This window comes from Malania oleifera, chromosome 6, assembly GCF_029873635.1.
Source record: "Malania oleifera isolate guangnan ecotype guangnan chromosome 6, ASM2987363v1, whole genome shotgun sequence".
Lineage (NCBI taxonomy): Eukaryota > Viridiplantae > Streptophyta > Magnoliopsida > Santalales > Ximeniaceae > Malania > Malania oleifera.
This window is the reverse complement of record NC_080422.1, coordinates 86,302,485-86,312,929: the sequence shown is the minus strand read 5'-3', so window position 1 is coordinate 86,312,929 and position 10,445 is coordinate 86,302,485. Positions and strand designations below refer to the sequence as shown.

General features: G+C 32.6%; 1 protein-coding gene across 1 annotated transcript; it reads right to left on the bottom strand.

Moving 5' to 3' along the window:
- Positions 1 to 4,409: 4,409 nt before the first annotated feature.
- On the bottom strand, positions 4,410 to 9,670 carry LOC131158037 (uncharacterized). Its single transcript, XM_058112590.1, has 7 exons — positions 9,178 to 9,670; positions 8,855 to 8,965; positions 8,298 to 8,366; positions 7,862 to 7,993; positions 5,249 to 5,326; positions 5,032 to 5,160; positions 4,410 to 4,949 (listed from the first exon to the last, which is right to left on the bottom strand). Exons 1-7 carry the CDS (start codon positions 9,385 to 9,387, stop codon positions 4,758 to 4,760), a joined length of 921 nt encoding a protein of 306 aa, XP_057968573.1. The 5' UTR covers positions 9,388 to 9,670; the 3' UTR covers positions 4,410 to 4,757.
- Positions 9,671 to 10,445: the final 775 nt, after the last annotated feature.

The window sequence follows — 10,445 nt, the reverse complement described above, 5'->3', positions numbered from 1 at the left end:
ACCTCTCTTGTTCCAGATGATTGATTATGGAGCCTTCCATGGATGTTATTATTTTTGTAGCCTTCTGATTTGGCGTTGTTGCCCTGTTAGAATTCTTTGTTTTCTGGCCTTTTAGCTGATTCGGTGTCCCCGGCATGCTAGAAGTCCTTCTGGCCAGAATTCCAGCCTTTGTTTTCGAGTCTTCACTGATCCGCTGTGCTGGAGGTTCTCGTCTTTTTTGGGCCTCTGTTAGTTTTTGAATTGCTAGTTTCCAGCCTTCATTTTTTGGCATAAATGGTTGCGCGGATGAGGCATTCATTCTAAACACCGAGGAGTACACTGAACCCATCAAGAAAGCGATGGAAGAAATATTTGTGTAACACCATATTTGGGGGTATGCTTGCATATTGGTTAAAAATTGAGAGATCCAACTTGTGATTTTTGAAAGTGGAAGAAATTTAAAAGATCTGGGGGCCTACATTTGTAGGAGAACATAAATTGGTATTTACATTTATTGTGTATGGTGGTGGGTCTATCTCTAATTTTGAAAAGTAAATGGGAGAGGATTGAAAGAAGGGTTTTTCTCTACAAGAATGTCCATTCAATGGTAAAAAAAAACTACACATGTGAGGCATTCTAAGCTCCAATGAAGAGAAGGGTTGCATACATTTGACCACTGGATCTTGTTACCTTTTCTCATAGCTTAGAACGCCTTGACGGAGGTATAGAAAGACGTGGAAGAAGATATTTTTAAATTAAATTAATATTTTAGGTTTCAATAAAAACAAAACAGTTAAAACCATTTTATAACTAAATAAATTCTTAAAATAACCGTAATGGCAGAGAAATGGTAAAGTCTTTTGAAATACTTTTTTAACACAAAAGACCAATAGCATACACCAAAAATAAAAAGGTTGATCCATATTTGTCTTATTTGTACTTTTTTGTGTGTTTTTATTGTGTTAGTCCTATGTTTCACTTGCTATTGGGTTTAAAGATAAAAATAAAAAAATGATTTAATTGCGCGCGCGCGCGTGTTTGCCCTTTTATATTTTACTAACTGGTACACGTGCATTGCATGTGAAAAAAAAAAAAGGGTTTTTATAAATATTTTTATTTTTAAAAATAAAATTTTAGTTTCAAGATAAATTTTTTCTCAATTAAATATATTAATTAATACACATTTGAATTTTAAAATATTTTATAAAAATATCAGTCCGAATATATAATAGTGATGAACAAATAAATTCTAAATTGATAATAATAAAAAAAGTATTACTCCTCCTCATATGTATCAAATTTGTGGAGTGAATTTTTTAATGACGGTCTTGATTGGTTGAATTTTTTGAATAAATCTTATGGCACCCTTTTTAGCGAGAAATTTAAATGCATATTTTAGAAAAAGAAAAACCTCTAGCTACTGAAAAAAAAAAAAAATCACTATGTATTACAATAAATCAAGTTTTAAGCTGAAATGGAAATAGAGAATATGAAAACGGAAAATTAAATGGCCTTGAAGAGGATAAGTTGCAGATGAAAATGAGCCGCGGAGGAGCCAACTTTCATGCGCTAGAATGATAATGGCTACCTGCTAAAATAACTCATTAAATATCTCAATTACTCCCTTCCTTTCCTATCCATTCAATATAGTTATATAATGAAGCAATTGTACGTGAATGTGAATATTATGAAGTGAATGAACGAGGAGCGTGAGAGTGCTGAAGGTGAGAGAGAGAAAAGTGTGAGAAAAGTTAAGTTGAGTGTGTGTATCCTCCTCTTGTTTTTCTCTCAGGTTATAGTATATTCGGTGTGCTCTATGGACGTAGTTCAGATTAGACAGAACCACGTAAATCTGGTGTTCTTATTTTGTGTGCTTATTTTGCTTGTGTGTTATTATTGTTCATAGATCCCTAACAAGTGGTATCAGAGCCGACAGTTCATAACTCTGGGTGTGCGACATCGTGAAAGTCGACACGTGAAGCTAATTCTCCCGACTTGCTAACAATTGGAGGACCAAGTATGTGGCCGAGGCCAATAAGGATCATCTTGGCTGGGGATGGATCTGAATAGGGTCAAGATGTGAGAGGTATGATTGGTTCGGAGGCACGAGGAATGCAATCTAACACGTGTAAGGCGCCAGTGGTAATGTCCACTTGAGCAACTATTGGAGAATTAGGTTTACTCTCATAAGGGAGACAGTTTTTGTTCAAGGTGGAGCAGTTGGAATTCACAAGTGAGGGGGAGATTGTTGAGAATTTCCTTGTGAGTTTGTCTCACATTGGAAAAATTGAGTGGATGATAAGTGCTTATATACATGGTTGGGTCCAAAACCCAGTAGGCTTAAGCTTTCGGGTCAAGTTGGTGTTCATCCATGTGTATCAAATCCATCCATTGGCTCCTCCGGTCCTAACATCTTATAATCTTCTAAACATAACAACACTTGGGTAAATAAATTTAAAATGACAAACTAATCTAAAAGAATGTCATTGAAGTCAATTGCTGATTCATGTGATGTAGTTGAAGTTAATATTAAAAAAAATAGTCTCACCAAACAATAGCATAGAAGAAAATCAACAATAATTTATTATCCAGAATCAAATATGTAGAATGAGGTTTTTTGGATCCTCTTCTATAGGAAATCCAAAAAAAAAAATATTGACAATTACCTTATCACCATATATATGATGATATTTGAGATTACAAAAAATAAAAAGATGCTCACTAAATTTAAAATTTGAATATATTCCTCCCGAACATTATTTCAACAAGTTTAAAAAAAATTCTGTCTAATTTTAGTTTGCAAGGAACACATTCACACACAAAAAAGTTGTCATAAAAAATCACAAATCACTAAGAGTCATAAGGTAAACCACAACCAACCCATTTAACAAGAAAGAAAATTAATTCAATCAAAAGAGACAAAGTAGTAATACCAATAAGTAGAAAAAAAAAAAAAAACCAATGTCATAATCTCTATCCATGATAGCTTCAAATCATTACATAAAAAAAAAAAAAAAGAGGCTAAATGCAAATTTAAATTGTCATCACAAATTGAAAAAAAAAAAAAAAAAAACACATGCATTATTAGTAAAATCAAATGAAAAAACAAGAGTAGCAGATTAGAATAATAAATTATTAAGAGAAATGTAGATTTGAATATCTATAACGACTGTCACAATGGTGGATCCTACACAATAGCATGCTCAATTACTAACATGATCTTCTTGAGAACTTGAGCTCTCATCTCCATTGTCCATTTCTCTCCCTCCGTCCCTCTTAAAACACAAAATCACAAATTATTAACGACATTTCATACCAATTACCGCTTCTAACATAATGTTAAGGTTTAATAGATTGTGCATTGGTCTTTTGCTAAATCAATTTATAGTCGGATGAGGGGAACACATTATTTGGGAACAAACCCGAAGAGGCATACTATTCACAAATTAATGATGTAATGGACAAACAAACCTGAAGAGATTCAATAGCATTCAATTGAAATAGAAAAGTGATCCATGACATTTAATTGGAATAGTAAAGGTTCATTTAATTTTTGATAATTGCCATTAACAAGGGTTTGGAATCCTTGCCTTATATTTGGTTCATATTGAATAAGATAATTTTTCGAATTTTACACTCAAATTAAGAGAAATTATATTAAATTGCTCAACTAAGTTTCATTTTAGACAACTAATTATGTACATAAAATTTTGGCTTAAAACTATAATAATTAATTGAAAATCATCCAAAAACTAAGGGTTGTATTGTATTACTTTTTTTATTTTTTATTTTTTCTATTTTCATTGCTGATAATGAAGAAGTAGATTATGATAATGTGTTTACTTTCGTTACTAGTTTTTTAATTGTCTTGTTAGATTTCACAAAAACTAGAAACTAAATTTCATGATTTTAGCTTACTACAACTTTAATAATAAGAAATTAATTTTTTTTTCAAATTAAATCATTCATTACGACAAAAATTTTGATTAAAATTATTTTAAAACAACCATGTGGATTTAGAAAATAATTAAAATAAAACGTCCATATAATTTATTAAAATTTTAAAAAATAAAAAGTCATTTAAAAATTATTTTTGCCATTTTTCAATTGCTAGTAACAATAGGATTGTTCTTGAATCACTAAAACAGAGTTTGAAAATATAATAACAAAATAAATAATTATTATTCAATTTTTTTTATTGTAATATTTTGAACTTCTATTTTTTTGTGTTTTTACTATTTTAGTCGTATCAAAAAAACAAATGGTAAATTGGATTATTTTTTTTTATTAATTTTAATTTTGATAATATGAACAAAACAAGTTGCCAACTTTAAATTTTGTTATCCTACTTTTAATTTTCAGCTTATACTGAAAGACCTCTTACTACATTTCTATTTTCATTTTTTTAAAAGAAAGTCAGAACCTCAAAATGCAAAGAGAAGTAGCAAAACTGTATTGCATACTACCATCATATACATGCAGTGGTAAAGAATCGAAGTAACACAGTATCCCCTCCACAAGGCATGTCATTTTGGATCATTATAAGTTTGTAACCTCTCCCAAAATAGAACATGGCACAGCATTGGAATGGCCTTCCATCTTGAACAAAGCAAGCTTCCACATTCATTCAGATATTAAGAGGCTTGTTAGGATAAAAAATGGAACCAAGTTTGTAGGGAAAGCACAATTCCTCCTAATAGAAATCTGCGTCTATAATTCCTGTCGATAATCGATCAAACCAAAACTTCAGAAACACCCATCTTTCAACAATCATTTTCTTAAAGCTCTTGCTTGCTGCCCTTTGAATTCTTCATTGAACCTTCTGGTTTCTTTCCTCGCCACCACTGTCGTATCCGGTTGGAAACCTTGTGTGCATGTCTCTTTAATGCCTCTCCTGTGTCCACGACTCCTTCTGTGATCCTCTGCATCCAATCACCCTTCCTACTTTCTTTCTCTTGTAGAACTTTTCCCTGCAAGTATCGTGTGCTGATAGTTATTGTTTGTTTCTCATTCTCAAGAAAATAATATGGTAAAATTAGATTTTGAAAGTACCAAGTTTGATGGAAAGTGTGTATCACTATCATCATCGTCATCTTCATCAGCATCTTCACCACCAAAATTTTTCATGTTCATCAAATCTTCCCTCGAGTACATTTTCATGCCAGGCGCTCCTGGCATACCCTGAAGCAATGTGCAACAGAATATAGTCCCCAAAATGAGCAATAGGCTGACAAGAAATCATTTATATTAAGTTACTAAAGGAAATTACCTCCATGGACTTCAATAGCTTTTCCATTTCAGCCTCTTTAGATGACTTGGGGACAAAAGGCTCTCCAGGAGTCCTATCCTGAGCCACAGCAAACAGGAGTTTCCATCAATGAAATTTAAGCAACATTTTCAATAAAGAAATCAAAGCACCTTGCTTTGTCATCAATTTTACAAAAGCATGCAATGAATAATGGATAACATGATATGAAATGCAAACATTCAAGTAGCGTTTGGGAAACTGAATTTTGGGTCTTGAGTTTGGATTTATGTGGATTTGGATTAAACTCAAAAAAAAATTATACTATGTTTCATCCAAATTCACACAAATCCAAATCCAAGGCCAGAAAATCCATGCTCCCAACCAGAGTCCAAGTTTTTTTATTTATTTATTTCTTTTTTGAACTCCACATGCTGTCCTTGACTTCATAAGTCATTGGCTGCTATAGGACAACTTCAAGTGCCGCCAGCATCTCAAGGAAAAAATTTAAGCAAATAACAATTTTATGGCTACTTAGGGTAAGGAATTTTGTAAATGATGGAATTTCAGAATTTACAAATCCCAAGATTACTAAAATCCTTTTGGCAAGCCTCATCTTTGTTACCCTTTAAAACCCATACTTTAAATGCTAATTGAGATTTACAACTTTCACCCGAGCTGGTTGAATTTGGAAAAAATGATTTTAAGGGGCTATGCCAACACATGGATTTGGTAGAGGGATTTATAAATTCCATGTTTCAATGGAACCTCATCTCAAAATCCCTCATCCAAACAGATTGTTAAAAAAGTCCAGTGCAGAAACCAACTCAAAAATGGAAAGAAAAAGTATTTCATAGGAAACTAGGATTGAATATAAAAATTGCAATATTACTGTTTAATTGTCATCAGCATTTCTACTATCCTAGCTTTCAAATAAACTAATTCAGCATAACTGTAGTCTTTCCAGTAGCAAATGTACAGCAATTTTAAGACATGAATAGACAAATAAAAATTAATTTGTACAAGAGCTTTCATTTACAACTTCAAAAACATTTAACCATTCAACCTGATAATTAAAGATTTTCTCAAGATCATTTTTAAATGTAAAAGGCCAAGTTCTGCCAAAACTGAACTTTTTTAGAGTTAAACACACTCCTAGACATGGATGCTGTCAATAATTGTTTGTCTAACCATGCTTGTTTAATTCTAAAGAAAACTTTGGAAGGGGTCTATCTCCATTTCCCCAACTAGCTATTAGATAATCACGTAATAATCCGAAACATCAGCAATCTGCTGTGTTTGGGAAACAATTAATTTGCCATCCATTAAGAATATATGACCCTATAGTTTTTGGCTGACGAATACTGCAGTGATAAATAAAGAAAATAAATATAGGTAGAAAATAAATGTAAGGGAAAATCCAATTTTGATTCAAAATTTACAGGAGCATTTTCTTTAATGTTCTGACCATAATGATGTGAAACCAGAGCGGAAGCAGATATCGAAGCAGGTGCAGATGTGGGGAAGAGAAGACTCAAAGGTAAGACGTGATTAGGAAACTTCTATGTAAAGTATGTCAATTATGGGCAAAAATATGTATGAAATTATCAAATACAAGAAACATATAATATTCTCAAAGGTATACATCTACCTCCAACATATATTACTAACAGAATTATAACTTCATTTTTATATAATTAACAATAATAAACTCTAAGGCATTTGACCTTGACAGTATTTCAAGGTTTATATTGATGGGTATGATTTTTATCATGATTGGAGTGAGATTCTATCAAGGTTTTGCATAGGAAGCAAACAATTGAGGTTCTTAGTTGGTGGCTTCTCCTAGGAAGGAGGTTAACTAACATTTTTAACACATTCGAATCAATACTTGCAAAAAAATTATTTTTAATGCTGAGGGCAAACATATGTTTAAGTTGAAAAACAAAAATTTAAGACTAGTGCCTATACATCTAAGTAGAGTTTTTGTCATAACCAATGGTACCCGAGTTCCTTCCAGGGCCTAACAATCCACAGGGACATGGGCCCTTCCTTAAATTCCCATTCCACTATAGGTAAGTAGGTACAAGATCCAAACCCCTAACAAACAACAAAAACATCATCTATGCCTTTGTGTGGGGACTTCTAAGGGGAGTTGATAGCACCCCAACACATTTTTATGAAGGGTTCCATGTCCACCTCCCAAAGTTTTCATGCATGAATGAAATTAATGAACAGCTACATGATCATGTGCAGCTGTACCATATCCCCAATCAGAATTTCACACTAAGCTCCATAAAAATCTGCAATTTCGTTTGTATGCTAAATATATTAACGCCTGCGAACATCTAAGTCAGAATATTTTCAAGACATGTGATAATGACATCAACAAAATATAGCAACATACGGCTAAAGAAAATAACCCAAATTAATCCTTGTAATGCAAGTATACAAAGAATCTCCTTCAAAACACTGAATGTCAAGCATGAAAAACATTAGCCTACGGAATCAAAATGATCAAAAATAGCCCAAATTAATCCTTGTAATGCAAGTATACAAAGAATCTCCTTCAAAACACTGAATGTCAAGCATGAAAAACATTAGCCTACGGAATCAAAATGATCAAAATGCCCATACCTTGGGAACTGGTGGGGGCTTGGTACTGCACGATTTGGTGAGGTCTTTACAAAGAAAATTAATCAGTGAATCAACCTGAGGTTTGGTTGTAAATATATATTCAGCAACATCAGTATCTGAATACCCCATGATCTGCAATTCACAAGATGGAGATCATTTAGATTGTGTATTAAGCACAGGAGTAGATTCAAAATCATGAGAAACTTGAAGATGCAGACTACTAAAATAGGCTAGCTGGATGCTTGCAACAGGATAAGGACGTTACATTTTGGCAAGCACAATACAAAAAGAAAATATCTAGGGAACTGTTTGCCATTTCTGGTCCAAGTCCTTGCTACTTGATGCACTTGAAAAGGTGGAAAAAATCGTTTGTATTACTGGGAGGCTACATTGAGTCAGCATCCAATCAAGTATGAAATAAACATCAATATTTCACCTCTTGACAAGCCCGCTCAATTGTCTTGCATTTTGAATTACACTGTCCTTCAGAGTCTTGTTCAACCAGCTGAAACACACAAGATAGATAAGAAAACAGGTAAGTCATTAAACCAAAAACAATTGCACACAAGTTGTCCATTAGATATTTTGATTTCTACAGTTAGATCAGCATTTCACAAATTGCTATCTACAAACAACCTATATAAACTACTAGAGAAAAGAAGGGGGGGGGGGGGGGGAGAGAATCTTCAGTTGAAAACTTCAGTTTGACAGTTTTTGAAAATTCTGCAACACCCAGAGAAAGACCAAGAGACATGTTTGGGAGCAAGAAAAATGCAATGTTAGCTCAAATGATAAGTAAGCTTTGTTTAGTTGAGTACAGTTGAATTATCATTGGGAATTTGTCGATGCATATACAATGCAAACAATACGAAGACAATCCATGCTTCCATATTTGGAAATTTGCATTCTTTTCCCACACACCAAAAAAAAGTAGTTTAAACAATACCCACCAAAAAAAATTCAAATTCCCAAACAATAAAATTTGCTTCTTACCTCCAACTTATCCCCTTTTTCAACTATGTCGATTTTTAGGATCCAATCTGCTTCTTCTTTCTTCAAATTGCACATATTCTCCGATATTTCGATGACTTCATACTCAGAGATCTGATCCCACAGCACCCCAAACATGAACAAAACAAAGAAAACAAAGTCAAATACGATGAACTGAAAGTACTATATTTCCAATTTAAACCCAACCCATGCGATCAAAACACCTTCTCTGGAACAAAACAAAGAAACCAAAATGAAATCCAACGAACTAAAAAAATCCCATTACTTCATTACGAATTTAGAACCAACCCAGATGACCCAAATACCTTCTTCGGAGAGATCTGAGCTTGCTTCTTCTGAACTTGGTTGTGCAACTGGGTAGCGACCTTCTCACAGACCTGGCATTTGATGAAGGGCACGTCCTCTTTCCTAGCAACTCCCACCGGTTTCTTGGAACTACACTGAGATACGGGTACCCATGACGAGATTAACACTGCTGATAACACAAAAACAAGCATTGCTTCGATTCTCGCCATTTCTCTTCCCTCTATCTTTCTCTCACTAGAATTGGAGGAAGACGAATCCTACATCAGCAACAGAAAAAAGAGGGTTGTTGCCAGCCCTGAGATGTGTGATCGATTTCCAGAAAATTTTTCGCAAACTGAAAGTGAGTGAATGTGAATTTTGTCGATGTAATATTGAGATTCCATATTCAGTTGATGGTAGAACCTCCCCGCGAGAGTACTATTCTGTGTTCATTACGTGTTTGGCTGAATCTGATTGGCTGTGAGCAGGCCCAGAAGGAAGGGATGGTGGGCCGGCAGCTTTCTCGACCAATAGAATGCGAGAGAACACGTAGAACTTCTATGACTCCTTTAAAACCAAGAAAAAAAAAAAAAAAAAACTTGTTCGATATTATTATCCCTACCATTAGTTAAATATTTTCAATTATCATTTTTCATTAATCATATTTTTTAAAAAGCTTCTTTAATACTTTTTGAATTTTATCCACTTTTTGTATTTGTAACTTTTTAAAATAATAATAAATATATAATAATGCATTTTACAATTTTTTTCTAATAAACCATTTTGTCGAGCATAATAATTTCTAAAAATATCTCCATTACTATCTACCATTTATAAATTTAACTCCTAAAAAAGAATTATTTATGATTAAATTTAAACTTTTTATAAGTTTTGAATTTGAATGATAATAAGATTTTAAATACTTTCATATATGTTGTCATCCTGTCTTAAAAACTAAAAGGCGGATTGTCTAAATTTTTGAAAATTATTTGGAAGATCATTAAGGTAATCAAGGTTTTCTTCAATTTCAAAGTAAGATTATTAAATTACTTATGCACGTATAATTTTTAAATACTTTAATTAAAAATAATTTATAATTTAAGGATATTTTATAAAGTAGGATTGAATTTAATAAAAAATGATTAAAAATCATTTGAGGTTTCCTTTAGTTAATGAAGCGATGAAGATAGTATTTTAGAAGATAATTTTATATTAATTTATTAATTTTATTTTTACTAAATTTATTTATTAAAATTTATTTTTAAATGATTATTTTAACTCTAACAAT

Excerpts from the sequence above, each read along its gene's own strand:
- LOC131158037 (XM_058112590.1), bottom strand. The coding sequence starts at position 9,387 with ATGGCGAGAATCGAAGCAATGCTTGTTTTTGTGTTATCAGCAGTGTTA. Across the intron at positions 5,327-7,861 it reads AGCCCCCACCAGTTCCCAAG|GATAGGACTCCTGGAGAGCC; the intron begins GTATGGGCATTT and ends GCTGTGGCTCAG. Across the intron at positions 4,950-5,031 it reads CACACTTTCCATCAAACTTG|GGAAAAGTTCTACAAGAGAA; the intron begins GTACTTTCAAAA and ends CGATACTTGCAG.